This window comes from Gekko japonicus, unplaced genomic scaffold (genome assembly GCF_001447785.1).
Source record: "Gekko japonicus isolate JY-2015 unplaced genomic scaffold, Gekko_japonicus_V1.1 scaffold1963, whole genome shotgun sequence".
NCBI classification, from domain to species: Eukaryota; Metazoa; Chordata; class Lepidosauria; order Squamata; family Gekkonidae; genus Gekko; species Gekko japonicus.
Window position 1 is genome coordinate 71,212 of NW_015160276.1, and position 26,077 is coordinate 97,288.

The 26,077-nt window shown below is 42.6% G+C and overlaps 1 protein-coding gene across 1 annotated transcript in view; it reads right to left on the reverse strand.

Moving 5' to 3' along the window:
- ASAP1 (ArfGAP with SH3 domain, ankyrin repeat and PH domain 1) overlaps window positions 1–26,077 on the reverse strand; it is a 270,879-nt gene that overhangs the window by 58,022 nt on the left and 186,780 nt on the right. The window contains exons 10-14 of the mRNA XM_015415263.1: window positions 25,248–25,323; window positions 23,283–23,369; window positions 14,286–14,294; window positions 13,709–13,809; window positions 8,894–8,963 (exon numbers count right to left, since the gene is read on the reverse strand). Coding sequence (XP_015270749.1) covers window positions 8,894–8,963; window positions 13,709–13,809; window positions 14,286–14,294; window positions 23,283–23,369; window positions 25,248–25,323 — 343 coding nt within the window. The remainder of the gene's footprint in view (window positions 1–8,893; window positions 8,964–13,708; window positions 13,810–14,285; window positions 14,295–23,282; window positions 23,370–25,247; window positions 25,324–26,077) is intronic.

A 26,077-nucleotide genomic window follows, 5' to 3' on the forward strand; every position in this document is an offset into this window, starting at 1 on the left:
GCCTCGCCGCCGCCTCCTCCTCCTCGGAGCCGGCAGACAGGCAGGCAGGACGGGCGGGCAGCCGGGGGAAGGACCGGCTTCGCCGCCGCCGCCTTCTCCTCGGAGTCGGCCGGCAGGCAGGGCGGGCGGGCGGGAGGACCGGCCTCGCCGCCGCCTCCTCCTCCTCTTTCTCGGAGCCGCCAGCAGGCAGGCCAGCCGGGCGGGGGAAGACCGGCCTCGCCGCTGCCGCCTCGGGGAGATCGAGGGGTGGGGGGTGGAGGAGACGGGGCTCTTCTTCCCCCCCCACGAGTATCGCGGGTCCCCCTCTTGTACTTCCTCTAACAAGCTCAGAACAGTGTACATGTTCCCCCTCCCCCCTTCCTCATTTGATCCTCACAATCGCCCTGTGAAGTAAGGCAAGACTAAGAGTTGGGGACTGGCCCAGCAAGCCTCATGGCCGATTTGAATCTAATTCTCTCAGATCCTAAATCCCACTGCAAGCGCACTGGCTCTATGACCATCTGGAGACGTCCAATCACACAGAGGCTCCATTTAGAGGTTATGGGCAAAAATGTGCACATTCATATATTTAAGTAAGTCAGACCACTTCCAATATTCCTTTTTTAAAAAAAAACAGTACACTTGAATCGAAAAGCCTGCTGTTACAGTGGTGTGCTCCAAAATGAGAAAGGGTCCTGTAATACGTTAAAACCGAACAGATTCATTGTGATATAAGATGTCTGCAGGCAACTTCACCAGATGCACGAAAGTTACTTAAATAAGGAGATTTTATCATTATTTGCTTCATTTATACCTTGCCTTTCTCACCAATGGGGACCCAAAGTGACTTACACTACTCTCCCCACCTCCATTTTATCCTCGCAACAACCCTGTGAGGTGGGTTAGGCTAAGAATGCTTGACTGGCCCAAGGTCATAAGAACATAAGAGAAGCCAATGTTGGACCAGGCCAATGGCCCATGTAGTCTAACACTCTGTCACACAGTGGCCAAGAATACCAGGTGCCTTCAGGAGGTCCAGCAGTGGGGCCAGGACACTAGAAGCCCTCCCACTAATGCCCCCCCCCGCAAGTACCAAGAATACAGAGCGTCACTGGCCCCAGACCGAGAGTTCCTATCTATACCTTGTGGCTAATAGCCGCAGATGGATCTGAGGTCACTCAGCAAGCTTCCATGGCTGAGTGGGGATTCGAACTTGGGTCTCCCAGACATTAGTCTGACATTCTAACCACTGCACTACACTGGCTAAATCAAGATTTTAACAACGCAAAGCTTTTGTTCCCCAGAACCCTCCATCAGAACGGACGGAGGGCACGGAAAAACCAGCAGAGCCCAAAGTGTCATGTGTGTAGCTTTCTTAAACTTGAGACCAGGAGGTGTCCTAAGAAAAAGTTACGACACTACTGTTTTTGGATTAGCTCCATGGATCCAGTGTGGTTACCTACAATTTAATTGAGAAATGATGGGAGAGAGAAAGAAAGGTGCTTTTCCTTTAAATAAACCAAAGCCTACGTGTCATGGCAAGAGTCAGCAGAAAAGCAAAAACGTCGTTGTGAACACAGAATCCTATCAAATGAAGACAAGATTCAGCCAGCATCGGCAGGACCGAACTAGTCTCCGCTTGTTTGGAGCAGCAACATTCATTTCATAAACATTTGCAACTTGCCCAAATAGCACCACAGCTGGTCACATACTCAAGAAAGGACTGACTACCAAAAACCAAGTCAAAAATGCCAAGCTGTGCTGGAGAGAACAAGGTGGCAGAGATGAGACACAAGCTAAAACAATGTGTATTGTGCATTGTTTGCAGGGGTCATTTCGTAGAAAAAGAGCTAGGGGAACTCATTAGCATAACTCATTAGCATATGCCACACCCCCTGACATCAGGGGCCTGGCGGTGGACCTGCAAGGCCGGACGGAGTGCGAGGAAGCCCCGCCAAGGCCCTCCCTGGCCCCAGGCAGGCAGGGGTGGGGAGAGGCGGGGAGGAAGCAACTTACCCTCCCTCTTCTCCTGCCTCCTCCTGGCTGAATGAGGGCTGGAAGCAGGGCGGCCGGAAGCAGGAGGCGGGGCTTCATCATGTGCCCCGCCCCCCTGCACCTCACCCGGGGGAACTGCGCTCCCCCCCGAAATGACCTCTGATTGTTTGGTTTATAATGGTTAAAAAAACATTTTTTTGCAGTATGGTTTAAATGCTTAAACAGCAAAGAAAACAAAAAACCTCTGCATGGTGAAAAAATGACATTTTCCTGCTTTGACATTTAAATGACCATTTGCTATTTTTACATCCCTTAAAAGCCTGCCCTGATACAATTTTTTTAATTCTCCTTCCAGCCTCTACACCTGCCAGATTACATCAGATTTAACATCTCTTTTTGCATTTCTTTTTACATTTCAATTTGACTCATGAAAGTCAAGTAGTTATGTAAGACTGAAGGGATGAGATATTAACATTCATACTGCTCGCAGAGAGCAGTAGGGTTAAGGTATGCATTTAAGTGACATTTCACACGCAAGGAGGGAAAAAGAAGCAAGGATTGTGTGCCACTATTTACTGAAAAACGACCAAGGAACCTTTTTGGCTCACCTCATCCATCTTCTTAACACAAGTCTCCTTAGTTTAAGGGATTTGTTAAAAATCTATCATGATAGTTTCTGAATGCCATGCAAAAGTTAAGAGGTACCTACAGCAAAACACAGGCTTGCAATGGGCATTCTTGTTAGGTATCATAACAGAAAGGGGTTCTTACACAAAAGTCTTAAAAGCACCTCTGGTTTCAACAGCTTTGTATTGCAAATGTATACCTATAGTCAGGGCTATTTTTGGGCAGGAACACACAGGAACGGAGTTCCGGCTGGCTTCCGAGTTGGCCACGCCCAGCAGGAACTCATTAGCATAATAGGCCACACCCAACAGCAGAAATGCATTAGAATTGGCTACATTAGGGGTGTGTGGCCTAACATGCAAAGGAGTTCCTGCTACCAAAAAAGGCCCTGGGTTTTGACCACAAACAAGGTTAACAGAATAAGAAGCAAAAGGTGGGCATGGCTGGATGACCACACTTCTGGTAACATGGGGGTGTGGCCTAATATGTTAATGAGCTGTGCTGTCAGGGCTGTGGCCTAATATGCTAATGAGTTTCTGCTGTTGGGTGTGGCCTATTATTTATTTTATTTATTTATTTACATTCGACTTTATATCCCGCCCAAACCCCCTTGTCTAGGGGGTCTCTGAGCGGCTTACAGGTCGGTGCTAGTCACCATTTTTATTCCTAACTAGGGCCACACACATTTGGGGTGGGGGAACCTACCAGCACCCCTATGGTAGTGGTTGGTGTTGGTCTTCTTTTTTTCCCGTTGGCTCCGGTATTGGCGGGGTGCTCTTTTTCGGCGCTGGGTGGTAATTCTCTCTTCCTGAGGCGCACAACTCCTGCCTCCTTCCGGGTTCAGCCACGTCCTTTCCGGCTCCGCTGTGCCGGCGCTTGGCGTCATCGCGCGCCCTTTCGACGGCGGCCACCCAATATTTCATTGTCCAGCCACCAGGGATCGCTCCTCCGGTTGCGCCCGCTTGCCACCGTCGCATCACCACGCCACGCCGTCCTCTGGAGCCGATGTCTCGCCACCGCCGCCGCCGTCCTCAACCACCACGCTAGGCAGGGTGCCCCCCACCCCACTACGGGTGGGTACCCATTTATCTACTTGCAATTAAGTTGCTTTCGAACTGCTGGGTGGGCAGGAGCTGGGACGAGGGTCGAGAGCTCACCTCGACCGCGGTGGTACTCGAATAGCCATAGTGGCTGCTCGAATAATGTTACTGAGCAGGCATTAACTGCCTGCGCCACCGCTCCCTTATGCTAATGAGTTCCTGCTGGGCTTTTTCTACAAAAAATGCCCTGCCTATAGTAATCAGTTTTTCATTCCCCTTACGGACGTCTCTCTTTGGCTTTAACTATCTGAACTTCCACACATCTCCAGCAACACTAGGTCAAGTTCAAGGCAGATGCAAGTAAGCAGAACCTATCATGATGTTTTGGTCCATGTTGCATCATAATTCATACAGCAACGTCAGTGTCCAGCAATCTCTCTCAGTTATTGCACGGCATCCATAGGAGACAACGGAATTCATGTCTATTTTGCAGATGACTCCAGGAACAAAATCTCTCAGAATCGAAGTTCAAGGTGTAAACTCTATGAATTCTTTTCAGACATGTTGTCTGCTGGCATTATGATGCTTAAGTCAATGGAATGGCACTTCTGTTGGAGGAGGAACAGGTGGCGATTTCTGCTCCAATCCTTCCTCTCATTGCAAAACTTCACTTTGTTCTCATGAATGAAGGTTCCCCTGATACCCAGAAGCATAATTTCAGGAAGCTCAAATGTCAGGGAGCAAGGGTGGGAAGAGACATGAAAGTCCCATTCAATGAGTTTCATTCCACATGCAGATCTTTGGCCCAAACCCATGATCAAAGAACCATGGCATACAAGAGCCTGAAAGATGACACTCTTGTTGTTTTTATAGTCCACTTTGCTCTACCCTAAGGAGTCTCAGAATGGCTTACCATCACCACCCATCCCTTCCTCTCCCCACAACAAGCAACTTGTAAGGTAGGTGAGAGTTCTGAGAGAACTGTGACAGGCCCAAGGTCATCCAGCTGGCTTCATGTGGAGGAGTGGGGAATCAAACCCAGTTCTTCAGATTAGAGTCCGCCACTCTTAACCACTACACCAATTGGTTGATGCCTCATCCATTATCACAGATTAATACAGTTTAGAGCAGATAGTGTATTTCCTGATCTCTTCAGGACGGTTAGGAAGTCAGAACCACCTCTCAGACCTGCGTATTTCTTGCGATCCCATTCCTTCTCTTTTCAGGGCTACACTTCTGCACTAACCATTAGTTACCTCTAAACTAGAGACTGAAAATGGCATCTGACCATGATTTAACCATGGTTAGCATTCAAAGATATAACACTAGCCATTGTTCTTGTTACATGAGTTTGAGAGGCAATTCTAATCTCGTAAACATGTCTAAGAGATTAATGTTTAATGGTGGAATTGCATGATGCCAAGAAACAATTTAATTGATCAAGAAAGGGTACACTGAAACGCAAAAATATTTGGTATTACTTCTGAACACATATTCGAATTCCTAAGGCTACTTATGAACTTCCCTATTGAAAAAGAAAAAGGAGACGGCAAAGGATAATTAATCTAAAAAGTTATCTAGCAAACAAAGCATTTACCTAGTTAATGTGAAACACTGCTCTCAAGCAGACTTCCATCTACCTCTGGTGAAAGCAAAAACACAAAAAGTACTTCTTATGATGTTTAATAATTATGTACTTTTGAAATAAACTCAAAAGTTAGCTTACTTTCCCTTCAGTCTGGCAAATTCACCAGCCTATACAATTAAATGGTCAGGAAAACAAAACCATTGTCTGTGAAATTTACCTCTTGATCTTCAGATTAAAGAAATCTCTATGAGTAACATGACTTTTTGTTTTTCTAAAACCACAAACATGTTTTGAAAACAAATGCTGACACCTGACATTTCTTTGGTACAGTGAGTAGAACCCATTTAAGAAAGAGTTAAAGAAACAAATTACTCTGTAGGGTACCGGTAGTATGGGAAACCAAATACTGTGCAGTGAAGGAAAAGATTCTTGGAGATAAAACTATAATACTTTTGAAGGTTACATGTGAGCCAGAACCCCATGATGACCATTTTAAACCTTTCACATGGCACTTTCTTCCATATGTGCAGTTTATTTGCCATGACCATAGTATCATCTCCACACATTTAAGATGAGCGTGAAGTGCCAGACTTGTGAAACCACAAGTCACTGCACTTATTCACTTACGCTATGACTACAGTCCCATACGCATCAATTTCCTGTTAATCTAAGTGTTGGAAGATTTATACAAATACCCTCTGATCTTATTTTCTGTCCGTTCTACCGCTTTTTTTCCTCTGCTGTTTGCCCATCAATTGAGGTGTCTTCCCATTTCTCCTTTTCTAGGTTTTTGCCAAATCCCTATAGAGGCTGTTCTTTTTTCAGCATATCCCTTTCTCCTCAAACAGTTTAAGAAGAGCTGTACTTTACATCATTGGTGTCAAACGTAAGGCCCGGGGGCTGGATGCGGCCCACCCAGGGTCCTTATGTGGCCCACGAGCAACAAGTGTAAGGGAGGGAACAGGAGACTGCTCATGGGAGAGTGGGTGGAGCCACCCCAATCGTGGCTTCAGCATGGCAGAACCACCTTATCTGCAGTGGTCAAGTAGCAAAGGAGCATCTGCCCAGGGCTGCACCGCCGGCTGTCCAGTCAGCCCATGTGGGTTCTCCTTTGCACCCCCCCTCCCAGACCATGAGGCCTTGTAGTGAGGAGACACCAACTCGGAGCTTACCAGCTGCTGTCCATACAGTTTATACCCCCGGTACCAGGCATTACATTTTATGGCACACATGGCCTGGCCCAACAAGGTGACGTTTATGTCAGACCTGGCCCTTCTAGCAAATGAGTTTGACACCTCTGCTTTACATGGCTGTTGTAAGATTTGGGTGAGAAATGCCTTGATCACCAAAGGTCTGACGTAAATGGTAGTGGAGAAGAACACGGAAGCACCAAGACAGCCCCATTTATAAAACTTTGTTTCCCAGGGGCCAAACGTCTCGTGCTCCAAGAGAAACCCCAGTAGGTAGACAATATAAAAGAACACATATGGGTGTCTGGCCTCACAATGGTTACCCAGGAGAAAAAGCAATGATCCCACCAATGTCCCTCCCCCATCACTTATAGAAAATATTTAAACAAATGCTGTGCCAGTGTGGTGTGGTGGTTAAAGTGTGGGACTAGCATCTGGGAAACCTGAGTTCAAATCCTGACTCTAGCATTAAACCTGCTAAGTCAGTCAATCATTCAGCCTTGAACAGGGCATATTAGGCCACACCCCTGACAACACAGCTCATTAGCATATTAGACCGCACCCTCATGTTACCAGAAGTGTGGTCATCCAGCCACACCAACCTTTTGCTTCTTATTCTGTTTACCTTGTTTGTTGTCAAAACCCAGAGCTTTTTTTTGTAGCAGGAACTTCTTTGCATGTTAGGCCACACACCCCTAATGTAGCCAATCCTAATGAGTTTCTGCTGTTGGGTGTGGCCTATTATGCTAATGAGTTCCTGCTGGGTGTGGCCAACTCAGGAGCCAGCCAGAACTCCGTTCCTGTGCGTTCCTGCCCAAAAATAGCCCTGGCCTTGAATATCTCTTAGGGTTGTTGCAAAGATAAAATGGGGAAGAGATTCATGGTTACGCCCCTGAACTCCATAGAGAAAAGGTGGGATAAGAGTGTGGTGAACATGAAAATGAGCAGATGCACACAGTTCAGTTTCTATGGAAATTTTTTCCATTGCGTCAAACAGCCCAGTAAATGCAGCATATCTAATTAAATAGCCATAAAAAATGGCCACAGATAAAAAGATGTGTAACTGCGTCTAATTACAGCTACATTTTAAAACAATACAGATTAAACAGATTATTTTATAATACCTTGTAGTTATGGATACATGCCAATGGCATATAAACTGGTGCTTAAAGTTGGTCTCCATATACAAACTATTACAAAAATTTTCTACTAGTTCATATTCTATTTTCAAGGAGGAAGAGATAAGTGGTAGGAGACAGCTGGGCTTGTTCAGAAGTTCCTGGTTTGACTGCAGTGTTCGGGAAAGCAGTCTCTCCTTCTGTTCATTACAGAAACCTGATTGGCAAGTCCACTGTCCTGAACAGTATCTGCTCTCCATCCTTTACTACAGACAAGTGGGAACAGTGGTGGCGGGACACATGCACTGTTCCCTCTAAGCTGAGTTAGTGTGAGCTAGCTCACAGTTTTTTAGCCTCCGGCTCACACATTTTTGTCTTCGCTCAGGAAGGATGGCTCCAGAGCTAACTAATTTATGCAGCAGCCAAATCGCTTGCTCACAACTTTAATGCCAGCAGCTCACAGAGTAGAATTTTTGCTCACAGGACTCCACAGCTTAGAGGGAACATTGGACACATGTGCATTCTTTTTCATTTGCAGCCTGCTCTCCTTGGAAAATCTGCCCATAAATGTGAAGAGCCTTACCTCTCTTTCAGCAGTCAGATGAGATTGCAAAACTGAGGGTTTTAGGGTATTTGAGATTCTTTGACAGTCTTGAATTTGTATATGTAGAAAAGTGGTTTTAATTAATTGTCATGTACCTTAGGACCCTCTATTAAGTAGAAAAGTGGATTGTACATATTTAAAATAAATAAATAAAATACTGCTTATCTCTTTGCCTACGTTGATTATATGGGTAAGATAGGGAGACTGTTAAGGAAAAACAAAGACCTTCTCAACTTCAAAAAGAAAATAAAAGAATGTGAAGAACAGTCGCTGTTATAAGACTTTTACCCTTAATGAGGGTTAGATGTATACTCTTGAGTACACAATTTTAACTTCTGCACTGAAGGATCAATGAGCCACACATAGCTCAAGCTGATGCTAGTTCTAGCAAATTCAGTACCCCTCCCTTCCAATATAAGTAGTTTGTTTCTTTGGCAGATTTAACAACCAGATTCTAGTCAAGTACACTAGAACACCATCTATTATTCCAAGCGAGAGTGAGAGGGCTGGCATGTCTTATATCTGGACGAATGAAGGACAGAGGGATTTCAGCCAGGCAAACTGCAAAGAAAGCAAATACTTCTGTCTCTTCACACGCTGCCCAACTACCTTGTGGTGAAAATCTTAAATCACCAATAGTGTCAGCCAACACTTTAAATAATGCTGATTTCAGTAAGAGAAACATGCCAATGCAGTATATTCATCTATTTATATACATGGGAATGTTCAATCTGAATAGAAACACTACTTACAGTTGCATGTGATATTGTCAGAATGCCATTTTTGACAGTGCATTTTCTTCTTTGCCATACTTTTCTTAGCCTAAACATTAAATAAAGGGACAATAAACCATATTTCATAAGCCATAGTTAAGAGTCATGTTTGTTAACCTCCTCTGAACATATTAAACATACTGGTTCTATGACAGGTTCTAAAGAAACATAGTACATTTATGCTCATTGGCATACATTAGGGTCAATCATGATTTTTTACTAGGATGGGTTTTGTGGCCAAATGTATACCTCTCCCTGAATTTTTTCGAATCAACACCTGATCGATGGGTGTTTTGAGGGTGGGTTTATATGCTGGGGGTGTGTTCCCCATTCCGCCTATAAAATCTATGCATTTTTAAAAACCATAACATTTAGGAATTCTAGAAAAGGTACACCTATGCGTTGCAATATAGAAAATAACTCCTTTAAAACTAGCCTGCATTTTAAACAGCATTTTAAAGCTTTTTAATGTTCCAACAAAAACAGCTTTTTGTTGTTTCTATATTTCTCTACTATTCCCCTATCAGATTCACTAAACTACAAGCGTCTAAATTTAATGTTTCCCTGATAGTTGCAGACACATAGGAAATGGGGAGCAGCAACATCCCCTTTTATCCATAGGTTCCGCTGCTCTAATTTCCACAAAATTAGACAGAAACTGGAGAGAGTGAAACTACAGGAACAGGAAGTTGGGGGAATCAGCTCATTCCCAGTATAAATATACACATACTTCAACTACATATACACCTTGTTCTGTCTTTCTTTTGTTTTTTGTTTGGTTATTGTATACTGAGATACCTGGCGAAATGAGCTTTGATTCATAAAAGCTCATCAACTCAAAATCTTGTTGGTCTCTAAGGTGCTACTGGATTTGAATCTAGCTGTTCAGTTAAGCTGAAATCAAGACTGTTCTCCTTCACTTCTTATAGAGTTTATTTCAAGACAATCCCATTCCAAGGATATGCAATAGCTGCACATCTGTTTGTTTTTAAATAATTTAGTTAAGCTAAATTCAAGACTGTTCTCCTTCATTTCTTATAGAGTTTATTTCAAAACAATCCCATTCCAAGGATATGCAATGGCTGCACATCTGTTTGTTTTTAAATAATTTTTAATTGCTTTTATACTACACACTACATAGAAACAAAGGGTGGGTATACACTAACAAAACTACAGGTGATAGGACAGCATTACTAAAAGAAAAGCTAACAGGAGTTATATATACTGTTGATAATAAACGCTTATTCAAGTTTCTCATATTGTCATACATGAGTAAAGCTTCTTATCAGTTTATAACATTAAGTAAAAGATTAAAGTATAAGTATTTGCTCTGAGCAAGTAAGCAAGTTATTTATCCCTTCAAGTACTTATATCTCAGTTATATTCTCTTTATCTTTATCAAAGTCAGTTTTCCCTTTGGGTAACTTGGTTGCAGCTTCTCCCAATTCTGATGGGGAATCTTCTTCAGATGAACTGGTTGTAATCGATCCTGAACTTCTTGAACCATGTGAGCTGCATTCTCCTTCTTGATGACTCTTCTCTTCTTCTGTTGTTGTTCCCTTTGGTAGTCCTTGAACTTTCTCCAAAAATCGTTTTGCTTTGTCCACGGAGTCAATCTTTTCTTTTAAATCCTTGTACTTGAATGTTAATCCTTCCGGTAAAAGCCATCTGTAGTTTATTGATTTCTTTTGTAAAAATACAGTTAAATCTTTGTAATGCCTTCGCTTCTTTCTGATTACAAATGGTACATCCTTTAGAACTCTTATTTCCAAATCTTTAATCTTCAAGATGTTTCCATTAGCAGCTTTAAGAACCGTGTCTTTTGTAGACCTTTTCGAGAAACTGACCATACTTTCCCCAAGCAGGTTTTTCTTCTTTATGTATTCATGGTATGATCTGTAGATCACATCCAGATCGCTTAATAAATCTTCAAATTTCATACCTGTCATTGAGGATAATGCTTGAGTCAAGATTTCTTTGAGATTCTCATCGCTTTGTTCAGGAACACCTTGGAACCTCAGCACATAGGCTGCTTTTTCTGCTTTAAGCCTAAGGATTTGTTCTTTATCAGAGGCTCTTTCTTTTTGTAATCACTCCACTTTTTGATCAAGTGCAGATGTTTTAAAAACAACTTTTTTGACTGCATTATAGTTCTTTACCATCTGTTTTTGGAGTGTTTCAAAGTTTTGGTTGAGATTCGTCATTTGGTCCAGCAGGGGTCACAATGCTACAACTAACATGGCTAAAAAGGCTGTACTGGCTTCCGGTTTCAATCCTGGAGATGACGTTTGGCCAGCACCTAAAGGAAGCTTCCTCAGCGCCATTTTTTTTCCTGTCGACTCATTGTTTTCTTTTCCCGGGAAGTTTGTAAAAGTTCTTAAGAGGGGTTTTTGTTGTTCGCTTTATGTGGCGATGCACTTGCTAATTCAAATAACGTTTTTCCGGACTCTTTTCCCCATTCCGGTAAGGCTTTTAATTAAAATTTCATTTTTGTTGGGTAAGGATATTGCTCCCTCCCCCTATCGCTGGTGAAGGGGGGTATCAGAGCCAGTTTAAAAGGTCATGCGCTTATTGCAAATTCACTCACATTTCTTCAGTATCGTTAAATTGCCAAGATGTCTTGCATCCTCGCTAAAACTCCTGAACGCTCGTCCAGTGTGCGCCTCTAAGTACCATGATGGCGCTGCAGTAGTAGGACCTTCAGGGCAAAGTGTGCCTCAATCCCTTGGCATCACGCCTTGGGAGCAGCACTACTCGAGCCCCATGGCTGGGGGCCCCTCTATGGGGGCCCCCTGGGGGAACCGGCACTGCCGGATCCCCTCCTAGCCACTGCGGGACAGGCCGCACCGTATGGAACTCACTGGTGCACGTGCCCGCTGGGTGAGGAGCTGAAACCAGTTATCGCTGCACGTCTGTTTTGATGTGCACTGGGTAGCACTGAGGGAGGGAAAACTGGATTATTTTTTCTTCAATATTTCAAAATTCACGTTTCTTCAGAAAAGCCATTAGACTTAAAATTCAATATTTCAAAATTCACATGTTTCTTCAGAAAAGCCATTAGACTTAAAACTTTCGACAGTGCATTTCTTGAAGGACAAAGTGCTCAGCTAGTTACCACTTTTTCAATATTGCAGCTTGGCTTATCTGCCCTTTATTCATGTAAGTGGAAATCCCACATGCAGTTATGTATAAGGAAGTCCCATGGCTTTCAGTGAAAGTTTACACAGGTGGAGGAGGAAAGCCAATCTTAAAAAAAACAGAAGCAGGGACTAAGGTTGGGGGGGAGGTTTGGCCACCAAGTTGCAGCTGACTTATGGTGACTCTGTTGGGTTTTCAAGGCAAGAGGCGTTCAGAGGTGGTTTGCCATTGCTCTTCCTCCATGCCATGACCCTGGTATTCCTTGGTGGTCTCCAATTCAAATACTGATGAGGACTTGACCCTGCTTAGCTTCTGAGATCTGACGAGATCGGGCTAGCCTGGGCTTATCCAGGTCAGAGCAAGTACTAAGATTAGATTTATGCAAATATAAAAGCACAATTTTAATTGCACAAGTTAAGTCTTTACAGGGACATAGATCATAATGGCCTAGCAGAATAGAATTTTCAATTTTGCCATAAAATCTTGGAAAGATATGCATCATTATCTACAGATATATCCATTACTTCCATACACTCATACAGACACAGAAAAGTAAAAAAATATTTTACAAACACATCAATATCTAACAACCACAGAATAATAAGTGTTTGACTTGTTCAGTATCCTATTTATATAATTGTAAATATTCCCATCAGATCTCGGAAGCTAAGCAGGATTGGTACTTGTATTTGTATGGGAGACTACCAAGCAAGACTTTTGCAAAGGAAGGCGATGGCCAACTGCCTCTGCTTAACCACTTGCCTTGAAAACCCTATAGGGTCACCATAAGTCAGCTGCAACTTGACGGAACTTTAGACACACACAAATACTCCTACACAAAACCTAGCTCAGAGCAAGGTATAAATTCATTGGGGAAGCAATATAAGTTTATCATAGCATATTTTGCATTTATGCACATACTAGAAATAATGCCCGTTGCGGAAATAAATACAACGGGATCTAGAAAGAGGCTCTGGGAGAGTGCTCTGGCTTTGGGCAAACAGTGTCAGTTTCCTGTGGCGACCTCAGCAGGGTTTAATGACAGAGTCCACTGTTTTCTCCAGAGGGACTGATCTCTGCTACCTGAAGAGCATTTGTATGTTTGAGTTATCTGTAGCCCTCACCTGGAGAGTGGTAACCATTGTTACCCATTCTCCTCTCCCCTATGAGGTATGTTATGCAACTGAAAATCCCAACTGCCTTGCGGGGGGGGGGAGTTTGAGGTGTGGAATGGACTGAAGTCCAATCAGCTTCCATATGCAAAAGACCAGGTTGTCGCAGCAGTTGTGGTGTGGGCGGGACCCGGGCTTTGCCTTCTGATTGGTGGCGATATATGCTGAGGAGCAGTGCCATCAGCCATACACTAAGGGAGTGCATTTTAGAATTAGAACTTTGGCACCCACTATTCAATTATATATAAGGAGATATTGAATTTTTATAAAGATGTTGACTTCAAATGCTGAAGTAGTTACCAATACATGTCTTCCCTAGAGAGGTTTTTTACTAGTTTTTATATGTAATTGAATCATGGAAGGCCTTATGAGCTAAATTAGAGTGGATTGCAGGATCGATCCGTGACACGAAACAAATTCATCACCTGTTTAACAGTAATAGGTAGTTCCCTGCTTATTATTATACTTTTTCTAAAGTACATACCCGTCACTTTTCTTTAAAAGATATCCTTTCTTCTCACTGCCATATTCCTTATTTCCCTGAAGCTGATGCATGCTGTAGCCTCCTTGCCTGCTCTGCGAATCCTAGAAACAAAGAAACATTTTTTTTCCCTTTTCCAAATCTTTTTTAGAAGACCCTGCTTTGCATAAAGCTCCCACCTCATTATACGAATCTTTTTGAGCAGTAAAAGAAATCAAGGCATATTGGGAAAAGATGATGAAGGCTTTAAATGAGAATGATGGGATATTGTAATAAAAAATAAAATGACAGAATTTGGGGAAAACAGTCAACAGAAATAAGTAAGCTATACATGCAGCATGAAATGTACACGGTCGCCTTATTTATTTAGGTTTACTACAATAAGCTACTGGGTTTAGTTTATGGTTTTAAAAAAAATGGAATGTAATCCCATATACATGTGTGAGCGGGCCTATGCAGCATGTGAATATGTACATACGGAAAGATGGAAACACAGAGTAACACTTGATGAAAGAATGCAGCAACTAAACGGCCTGCAAATTCATTATAAAAGCAATGACTCATTAAAGCATTGACTTACTCTCCTAGACTTCGATCAGGAAAGGCAAAGGCAACATAGGAAGAAAAAAGTAGAACATTTTAAGACAGCATTATTTGATAATAGAGGAACATTCTTGCTCATTTTGCAGCCTCTTCAATTACACCATTTACACTGTAGCAACATCAAGTAATAATAGCAGCAAGGAACAGGCATGCTTGGACAGTCCATGGTCACTGCATGCTGGGTAATGGGCTGCATTTTACATCACTCCTTTTTGGAAAGGGGGGGAAGAGGAAGGGCCAGTGATGGCAAATAATGAATGATAACCATTTGGCAGCATGAATTGTTTTGATGTAACTGTCCCTGTTTCTGAATCTGGGATTCCCTGCCCCGCCAGCTAATGCCTAACACCTGTAACTGTACTGTTTACCCTTTCCCCTTTTTAAATATTTGCAATTTAAGTAGCAAAACAGGGACCACAAATAAAATTTTCCACCTTACCTATCGAAGTGCCGTCAAGTCACAACTGACTTATGGCAACTCCAGCAAGGGGCTTTCAAGGCACTTGGGAAGCAGAAGGGTTAGCACCTTATAAAAGACTAAACAGTTTGATCGTTTCGTGAGTCAGAGCTCATTTCCTCAAGTGCACAGAAATGTACGTCTACATCTATCAGGCTGTGTTAAATACTGAGGAGTGGGAAGAAGGCGGTGTATAACAAGATCTAATCAAAAGAGAAATCTGTTCACCTAGAATAGGTGTGAGATATTATAACCACCAAAAACAGATCAGAATGAAATCCTGTCTAAAGCTTACTGTATTGCTGGGGAGCTGAGCTCTGACTCATGAAAGCTCATGCTGAAGTAAATTTTGTTAGTCTTTAACAGGGTTGCCAAGTGGATTTTCGCTGAGAGCGGGGGGTTCCCGGCCGGCGTCTGGCGCGCGCACCGCATGCACGTCACCCGGAAGTGAGGGGAAGACGCCAGGCACACTGGGGGCGGGGCCACGGCCATCCAAGGGAAAACCATAGAGTTTTCCCTTGGATGGCTGTAGCCCCGCCCCCAGCGTGCCTGGCGTCCTCCCGTTACCTCCGGGTGACGCGCACATCGGGGCGGAGTTCCCCCGGGGCCCGATCCAGTGCCGCCGGGGAACGGGCCTCTCCCCCCAGGGGGACTTGGGATCCCTATCAAGGAGTCATGAAATGCAGGAAGTAGATATGAAATGCAATTTTGTAATATTTAAGATCTAGTTAAGAAAAATGCAGAAACCATTCACTGTCTAACATAGTTAAGATGTGTAATGGGTGGGAAATCACAAGTTTTGTTAAGGTAGTCACAGTTTTAAATAAATTCCTAAATTCTTCCTCAGCTGGGGGAGAGATAGTATGGAACCTTTGAATGGAAAACACGGTCCATTTGCAGCCAACTTATGGCAACCCTTTAGGGTTTTCAGGGCAAGAGATGAACAGTGGTGATTTGCCATTGCCTGCCTCTGTATGGTCCTCTGGACTTCCTGGGTCTCCCATCTAAGTACTAACTAGGGCTGCCCAACTTAATTTCCAAGATCTGACAAGATCAGGCTAGCCTGGCCCACCCAGGTCAGGGCAATCTTTGAATAAAAGGATTCAAATTAAAAGTATGACTATCTTAAAAAATCATGTGACTCCCTACATTTTGCCAAAATTGTTGATTTTAAAATGACCAGCTTTAGTCACATAAGATTAGAATTCTACAGAAGGCACATGACAAATTCTAAGTGTAGAAAGTATTTATATTACTTTTACGAACATGACTGATAAAGTCAATACTGTACAAAAATACATCAAGATAATTTTCGTACTTTAATACACACATTCTGATTATTAGAATTCTTAAAAACAATATTCTATCCTGATAAGATTTCCTCTCTGGAAAGTCAATACTGCTATTTTGGTTTTAGCTTCAGGTGTTCGTTTTTTAAAAAAAAAATCCTGACATGAACTTCTCACTCTCCTTCCAGCTAAGAAAACATATGTGCACGCAACTATTATATTCATTGTGATGATCGATACCTCAGGCACAAATAACTATAGTATTTAAAATATTACAGAGTTCAAACACTGATTAGCCACCTTTCCACCTTACAGGAACTTAAGGCAGCAGGTGGAAGAGGGAAATGGGAAATCTGGGCCAGCTGAAGAAGAACAGATAAACCTTTTCCCGTCCCTCTTCTCCAGGTATTTCAAGCCTATCACATGTCAGAGGGACAAGCCAAAAGGCTCTTAGAATCATAGAGTGTGAGAGTTGGAAGGGACCTTCCAGGTCATCTAGTCCAACCCCCTGCACTCTGCAGGAGTATACTGAAAGATAGCCCTACATACCTACAACATACCCGAAAGATGGTTGTCCAGCCTCTGCTTGAAAACGTCCAGCGATGGAGCATCCCCCACCTCCCGAGGCAGACTGTTCCACTTCTCAACCACTCTAACGGTTAGGAAGTTTCTCCTGATATTTAGCCGGTAACGACTCCCTTGTAATTTCCACCCATTAGATCTAGTCTTGCAATCCGGAGCAAAACAGAATAGATCTGCTCCATCTTCTACATGACAGCCCTTCAAATACTTGAACACTGCAATCCTGTCCCCTCTAAGCCTTCTCTTTCCCAGGCTAAACAGACCCAACTCTTTCAGCCTTTCCTCATAAGACTTGGATTCCAACCCTCTCACCATCCTGGTTGCCCTCTTCTGGACACGCTTGAGCTTGTCAACATCCTTCCTAAAATGTGGTGCCCAAAACTGGACACAGGACTCCAGGTGGGGCCGGACCATAGCAGAACAGAGTGGAACCACCACCTCCCGTGATCTGGACACAAGACTGTTAATGCATCCTAAGATTGCATTAGCTTTCTTCGAAGCCACATTGTACTCTAGCCTCATGTTTAGCTTGTGATCAACCAGAACACCTAGATCCCTTTCACATGTGCTGCTGTCAAGCCACGTCCCTCCCATTCTATATCTGTGCCTTTGATTTTTTTGTACCTAAGTGTAGGACTTTGCACTTATCTCTATTGAAATTCATTTTATTTGTCTCAGCCCACTGCTCCAGCCTATCTAGAGCATTTTGAATCCTGACTCTTCATCATGTTACATGTTAATTTGCTGTTCAGCCCGTCTATAAGTTTGAACTTTACCTACCTTTCCAGTGTATTTGAAAAAGGGTGCATGCCCACAAAACCTCATACCTTGAATAAAACTTTGTTGGTCTTAAAGGAGCCACTGGACTCAAAATTTGTTCTACTGCTTCAGACCAACACGCTACCCACCTGGCTCTTATTTCTGAGTAGATATACATAGGATTGTTCTGTAACAATATGGTCTTATTGCTATAAGTGAGGTTCCTTTAAATTGATAGTGTGGGATAAAAATATTATAAACAAAAGGCTAAAAGTATGTCCTGGTCCCATAATTCCTTGGTCTTCCCCCCACCCTGGCTTCCAGGCTATGTGCTGCTGTCAAGCCAAATCCCTCCCATTCTATATCTATGCCTTTGATTTTTTTGTACCTAAGTGTAGGACTTTGCACTTATCTCTATTGAAATTCATTTTATTTGTCTCAGCCCCACTGTTCCAGCCTATCTAGATCATTTTGAACCATCTAGAACCATTTTGAATCCTGACTCTGTCTTCTTCAGAATTAGCAATCCCACCTAACTTTGTGTCATCTGCAAATTTGATAAGCATCCCCTCTACCTCCAGGTCATTTATAAAAACATTGAACAACACTGGGCCTAGGACCGAGCCCTGTGGCACTCCACTCGAGACTTCCCTCCACGTAGACGCAGAGCCATTTACGAGCACTCGTTGGGTACGATTTTTCAACCAACCACGAATCCATCTAACAGTTGCACCATCTAGCCCACACTTAACCAGCTTATCCTCAAGGATATCATGAGAAACTTTGTTGAATGCTTTACTAAAATCTAGATACACTATATCCACAGCATTGCCAGAGTCAACCATTTTGGTAACTCTATCAAAAAGGAGATAAGGTTGATCTGGCATGACTTATTCTCGACCTCTCACTCTTCATCTGTGACCCTGCATAGCCTTAAGGACTCTGGATATCTTCTCAGGATTTGGAAAGATGTAGGAGAAAGGAATCTGTCTGCCAGCCCAGACATTACCATTGTCAACTCTGAGTTAGTAAATACCTGGGGTTAAAACCTGGGGTGGGGGCTTGAGGAGGGGCTAGACCTCACTGCAACAGAGTCCATCCTCCAAAGCAGTCATTTTTCTGCGGGGGAACTGATCTCTGTAATCTGGAGATCAGTTTTAATTCCAAGAGATCTCCAGCTACCAACTGAAACATGGCAACCTTACCAGAAAGCAAATGCCTGGATTCTTCCCATGCCACCCATTTCCAGAATGTGTGTGTGTGTAGTGATGTGTTTTATACAAGTCTCAAAACTGTTCTGAGTCTGCATGTTGCAGAGAAAGTGTATGTATAAATATAAATAATGTGACAACGTTGTTGTTGTTCAGTCGCACATTCGAGTCCGACTCTTTGCGACCCCATGGACCAGATCACGCCAGCCCTTCCTGTCTTCCGCCGTCCTCTGAAGTTGGCTCAATTTCGTGTTCGTTGCATCTATGACACTGTCTAACCATCTCATCCTTTGCCGTCCCCGTCTTCTTTGACCTTCAATCTTTCCCAGCATCAGGGTCTTCTCCAGTGAGTGCTCCCTTCTCATTTGGTGGCCAAAGTATTTGAGCTTCAGTTTCATTATCTGGCCTTCCAGGGAACAGTCAGGGTTGATTTCTTTTAGGATTGACTGATTTGATCTTCTTGCAGTCCAAGGGACTCTCAGGAGTCTTCTCCAGCACTATTGTTCAAAAGAATCTAATCTTTGGCGCTCGGCCTTCCTTATAGTCCAACTCTCGCAGCCATACATGACAATGTTAACTGATAGTTAAAGGAAGGAGCTCTTAAAAATATAATTTCAAATCAGCTAAGGAATAATCTAGCTATTCTGCTATTTTATATGCCCAGGGTCCAGACATTCTCTTATGTGCATGCAAATTCACCAGACTTCTCCCCTTTTTTGTGCAAGCTTCACTTTAATGCACTGCAATGGAGGTCAGCAGATGAGGAGGAGGAGATTGGATTTATACCCCGCCCTTCACTACCCAAAGGTGTCTCAGAGCGGCTTACAAACTCCTTTCCCTTCCCCTCCCCACAACAGACACCCTGTGAGGTAGGTGGGGCTGAGAGAGCTCTTGACAGAAACGGCTCTTTTCAAGAACAGCTCTTATCAGAACTATGGCTTGCCCAAGGTCATCCAGCCAGGTGCAAGTGGAGGAGTGGGGAATCAAACCCAGTTCTCCCAGATTAGAATCCGCGCACTTAACCACTACAACAAAGCAGAACCATCTTCAAGAAGTAGGTCACAGAAGCACCACTGTACATAAAGTGCTGTCCACATGGCCCTTTGGAACCTGATATATGTGCATGTTACTAAAAAGGTTGTTTTATAAAAATATACAATTTTGGAATATTGAGGTTTTTAATGATTTTAAAAAGTACGACCAGAACGTATTCTACTGAAACTTCCCTGCCAGTTGTTCTTTGAACTCACAAATTACAGTCATCCAGACCTCCTCCCTGTGCTGTTCCTGGGGGACCCCTTACCCTCAGGAACAGCATTTTGGGCTGCAGTGAGCAGGGGAGGTAGAGAAGTCCCACTCTGCAGACAGAAATCTCCTCCATCTGTGGAAAACCCCAGGGAACTGAAGCCCTTGATGGCTACTTTAGATAAAATAATATTAAAATATTATATTGTAGATAAAAATATATTATATGAAGAGTATTATTAAAACATTATATGATAGCTAAAACACACCCTAATTATGCTAATTTATAAAGGTTAGAGAAACTTCAGCTTCTGACTACGAAATGTACATAATTATGTTCGTTAATGCAAGACTGGGGACAGATATTTGCTAGCTTCTCTTCAAGGTACAATTTTTATGGTTTACTAAGCAGAGCATCTGCTACAACTATAATTAGAAATTTATTTCCTACAGAACCAAGCAATATGCATTTCAGATATTCTAAAAGGTGCCTTTTAAAGAAAGACATTATGTAGCACATTTTATTACTAATTGGAATCAAACACAAAAGTTAGCTTGTCATCTTACTTTCTATGTTAACATTTCAGTTGATGTCATATCGGAACTAAAGTGCAGAAGTTTACATCAATGCTTTTTGCCGGAGGCAATTTTTTCATGTTCCTTCCAGATTACTTGCAACATAACAATGTACCCAAATAACATCAGGAGACCCAACCTGTTTTTAAGAGCTACACACTGTAACTGGCTTAATGAGTAGATCAATCAACTAAGAAGCATTTCAAAAGGTATACAGACATCTTAATTGGCAGAGCTACAAGTTAAAGCAGTTAATTTTTTTTAAGGCTACAATAAAATTCTGGTCTGTGACATTCTTTTTCCTCCAACAATGGTAGCTTTTGCTTGTTAGATTCCATTAGTTCACACTTCCTTCAATATCTCATGGTGGCACATGTACTGGGGTTTTGAAAAAGAGTCAATTTATTAAAAAGCAACTAACTAGTTAAAAGAATTTTCGGGGGGGGGGATCAGCAATCATGAGATGACCAAGGAACAAGAGAGAGCTCTCCGTGTCCTCCCCCTCTTCTTCCCCACCTTCCCATTGCAGCTTTTTCTCTCTTCTTCCTTGATGCTTTCTCAGCAGCCAGAGGCTTGGGACAGAGGGCATGCAGGAGGCAGAATGGAAAGTGTATCCCGTTCACTCTGCGCTCCAAAGCCGCCGCCACTGCTGCTGGGGGGGGGGGGGCTGGAGGGGAAAGCACCTCTGATCCATATACCCCCATCAGCTGGGTACTGCATGGAGAGGCTTGGAGAAGAGGGGTAGACAGTTTGCATGAAGCAATAAGACTGGAGCAGAGAGCCTTTTCCCACCCCAACTTCCCCCTTGGAGCCACAGTTCATCTCTTCCCTATCTCTTCCCCATTTCCCCTTCCTAGCAGGGCTCCGTCTCTCTTTCATCATACTTGCCCTCATTCCCTCTCTCTTTTACTGGCATAGTTGCTCTCTCTCTCTCCCTATCGTTTCTTGTCCCAGCCGTCTATCACACTTCTGCTGCCACACTGTAGCATTTCTTGACGGGGTTGCTAGGCAACCCATAATGATGGCTGAGATCTTGAAATATTATACTGCAGGGTCTCTTTTTTAAAAAACTTTTACATCTTTTCCACCTCTTTTGTCTAACTTTTGCAATCCTGGAAGTTTCCTGAAAAATCCTTGTTCTCTGTACGTGGCCCTAATGTGTGGATTTAATAATCCACATCTGAGGCCATTTTCTGAATTAGATATAATGATGCCGGCAACTGGTGAGAACATGCAAAAAAAAAGAGGATCATAACACCTGAATCAGGTCTTTGCCCAACCATGCTGAACGCAGTCCACTGGCTATTCACTGTGATCTGCTCAACAGCACCCTCTCCCCATTTTTAGTGTTAGACAACATGTGAGCTGCATCCTTGGTGCATCTGATGCCTATATTTCACTCAGTGGGTGCGTTCAGACGTGGGCTTTATATCGGTTAGGGTGCCGGTTCCAATCGTTGTACTTACCGGCGTTCAGACGGGGCACATCTGCATCCTGTCCCTAACCGGTGTAAAGCCCTTTACACCGTTGCACTCTGCCACTAGGTCCCAAGTGGTGGTATATTGAGTGCAACGGTGGTAAACGGTGCACCCCGGCGTCTGATCGCTCTCCACCGGTGCCTAGCCATTTCCGTCGGAAGCCTGAGGCTTCCGGCTTTCCCCCCGGTCTATCGATAGTCCTCTAATCCAGCCGTAAATCTTCTAATATCTGTGCTCATCCACATAGTCGAATAGTCTCTAACATGACCCTCTGCCCAGTTCTTAGAATGATTACGGTACCAGTCACCTCTTCTTTGCCGTCGGAGCGCCAGCAACACGCCGAACCTCTCCCAAGGGATCCGCAAGATGGAGGTAAGTGTGATCGCGTTTCTGCCGGCATAAACTGCACCGGTTCCAACCGGTGCAGTTTATGCCGGCAGAAAGGCCCCGTCTGAACGCACCCAGTGAGACACAAATGGTCAGGCCTGCCTGTACACAGTTGTTTTAGTTCAAGAGATGATGAGCTTGTCTTATCTCCTTTGCAATCAATTTATTTTCTATCTTATCCATATTTAGGGATCAAATTAGGTCATACCACATATCCTGACAAATGGAAAGGACAATTGCCATTAAAGTCCCAGAAATTTAAACCTAACCCCAGCTACCAAAACTCAGTCAGACCACATAAAAATGTCGGCTAGAACTCCCAAGATATTCTGTTGCAATATTCCCTTGAGGACTAGAGTCAGAGGCATTGTGACAGGACCCAGAAGAAGCAGCACACACCTCTAGTGATTTTTCTTAAGCAGCAATAAACTTTTCTTACTAACATGGTTGTTGGCAAATGTCACTGTCAGAAGGGCTAATGTATGAAACAGCCCTTCTAAATTCAAATTAAAACTCTTAGCCACTAAGCTTGAATAATTCTACCAATATACTCTATGTACTGAAAGGGCCCAATTTTAAAAATGTGCAGTTGTGGCACTACTGGGAATGAAACATTATTTATGGTGAACATTTTATTGAGCAGTGTTAGATCCGCAAACCAAGCATAATTTTTATGTGAAGGCACTTGTTGCCCTATTGTAAGCCGCCCTGAGCCTGCTTGCGGGGAGGGCGGGGTAGAAATATAAGGATAAAAAAATAAAAATAAATAATCTTGCATTAAAACGTCCGCATAAGCAACATGTATTACACACTAATAAACATCACACATATGGCAAGGGGACATGGTCAACCTAAATTACATATCCCTAACATATCCATAGTTGAAAGCACATGCTTATCGAGTGTGTACACTATAACTGTAAAACATTTTAAGTGTATCCCTTTAAAATGTGTAAACTGGCACATAAACTTTCTGCTTTAGATTCTTACCTCCTTCTGATCAAGCTGTAGTGAGGATTTTATCAAGTCTCTGAGTGCAGTGAGCTGCTTCTTTTCTTCATCCTGTGTCTGCTTTATCTAGAGAGGCAAAACCATACCTATTTATCTTAATATTCTAAAGCTCTACTCATATTTAAACAATATATATATATCATGAAGTTAAACGACAGTTATCAATTGACCATTATGATAGATTCAGGTGGGTAGCTGTGTTGGTCTGAAACAACAGAACAAAATTTGAGTCTAGTGGCACCTTTAAGACCAACAAAGTTTAATTCTGGATATAAGCAGGGGTCGATTCGGGGGGAATCGCGGGGGATCGCCATTCCCCCGGGTGAGGTGCGGGGGGCGGGGCACACGATGACGCCCCGCCCCCTGCTTTCGGTCCGGGTAAAATGGCGATTTGACGCACCCTGTAAGTGCTCAGGGTGGACGGGTGTTCCTTACAGCAGTTTAAACTGTATTTTGGTCCAAAACGGCTTCCCCCAGGCAGGGGAATGACTGGCAGGCATCAAGACCCAAGAGAGAGTTGAGATTGGTGTGATCAAGTCTCGGAGGAGGCTTGTATTACACTTTGATCCCCTATCCCGAAGCAGGCGAGCGCATTCAGGGGGTGTGGCCTTATGACACACTTCCGGTGATGTTAGGGGGTGTGGCGTATGCTAATGAGTTATGCTAATGAGCTCCCCTAGCTCTTTTTCTACGAAACGACCCCTGGATATAAGCTTTCATGTGCATGCACAGTTCTTCAGAATTCTGGGTATAAACTTTCATGTGCATGCACAGTTCTTCAGAAGAAGTATGCATGCACATGAAAGCTTACACCCAGAATTAAACTTCGTTGGTCTTAAAGGTGCCACTGGACTCCTATTTTGTTCAATTGAACATTATGTATACTTTTATTCTATACTGATATAAATAAATTTAAGAGAAATTTAAATCAGAAGAGGCAACAAATGGTTTACAGATGTCTAGCATCAGTATTTAGTGTGAACAGAAGGGTATAGTTCCCTGCTCACTCCATAGCAACTGTCTTAATGTCCCAGGGATAAGTTTCCAATGTGGCCCTCTGAGAGTATTTTGAGAAAAAAGCATTTCTTTGGCCTTTTTCAGGACATGCTCAAATTAATGCAGAGTTCTTGGCATGGATTAACAACTGGAAAACAAGAGCTGTAGGTTGATTCAACAAGGACAGCCTTATTTTTGGTTTTAAAAAGTTGTCTGAACATTACTACTATTGCAACCACAATCAGAGGGGAGAAAAATCTTTTTTTAGTGAAGCAAACAGCATCCTGGTCAATGATTATACATTAATTTGTAATTTGACATACAGCCTTCATTTAATTTATATTTTAAAAGGACAAAAAGATTTTGCATAAACTAAGAATGCAAATATCAATAACAACAATAATAGTGTACTGTTAAGTCACAAATACAAAGTTCAAATATCAACAGATTAATAAAACATAAATATGCCTCTTCAAATGCAGAAATCATAGGCAAGCTAGAATGTAATACTTCATTTTAAATGTTAATGCAATTCAGTGATCTGTTTTACCAGATACATAAATCCATATAAATACATCAATGAATTTCCCTTGTCTATTTGTTTATAGTAAGATTAGTAATTTTCATAATTTGGAAAGTCTTATTAAGACTCTGGAAGATGTTGCTTTTTCTAATCTCTAGACAGCCAGGATATTTTATTTGTCAAATAAATGTGATATGCCGCTCATAAGAGGACAATAGAAAGCAGTATCACTGGGCTTCAAGTTGCAATCTTCAAACCATTTCCTTCAAACTAATCCAGTGGGAGTTTCTGATTTGTTTAAATGGTATGAAGATTGTATTCTCAAACAAAGAGAGTTCTTTTGTGATTTAAACAACTAAATCTTTCCTTTACCCTTTAGTAAGAATCCTCAGAAAAACAGACAATATACCCAGATCATAACTTACATTATATAAATCAGCAGCCAATTTTTCAATATACTGTTTCAGTTTATCAGCTGTTTTCAAGCCATCTTGGAAGAAACTATAACGGAAAATACCTGTGATTTATCAGCAATATATGAGTTGAATGTTTTTATAAACCACCAGTACTTCAGAAAGAAAACTGAACATCTTAATAAAAATCTAAAGTATACTGCCCACATGCCCTCCCCTGCAAATACGCAATGTATAATAAATATCTGCATATCATTTGCAAATCATAGTCATTACTTAAGATCATTAAAACTTACATTTTAATTTTTATTCACGCATACCTTTTCCTTATAAGTATCACCTAACTGGTAAGTGGCTCAGAGATGCACTGATTTTGGTCTTCGACACTGATTCAGTGTTTATGACTATACAACTATAAATACAGATTGCTGACTACTGAAAATCTTCCAACTTTGACTTCTCTATCAGTTCAAGAACGATACTGGCAAGGATGGAATAATATTGTGGACACAAAATTTAAGCAACTAGGCATACATAAAACAGGGAATTTAACATCTAAAATTAGAGCAGTGCTGCTCAACAGAAAATTAACGGCGCACGACTGGAATGCGTTACAAAGGGATGCCACACGGAAATGCTCACCACTTTATGTGGGGATTAAATACTCCATCAAATTTGACATACCACACTATTTGTACGTGCTATCTGTTCCTAAGTTGAGAAGAGCATATACGGTGGTATGCTGCAATGCATTCCCATCTGCACAGGGTCATTTTCAGGGCATTCCAGCAAGTAAACGCTATTGCGACTGCCCATTAGCAACTATAGACTCACTTGCCCAT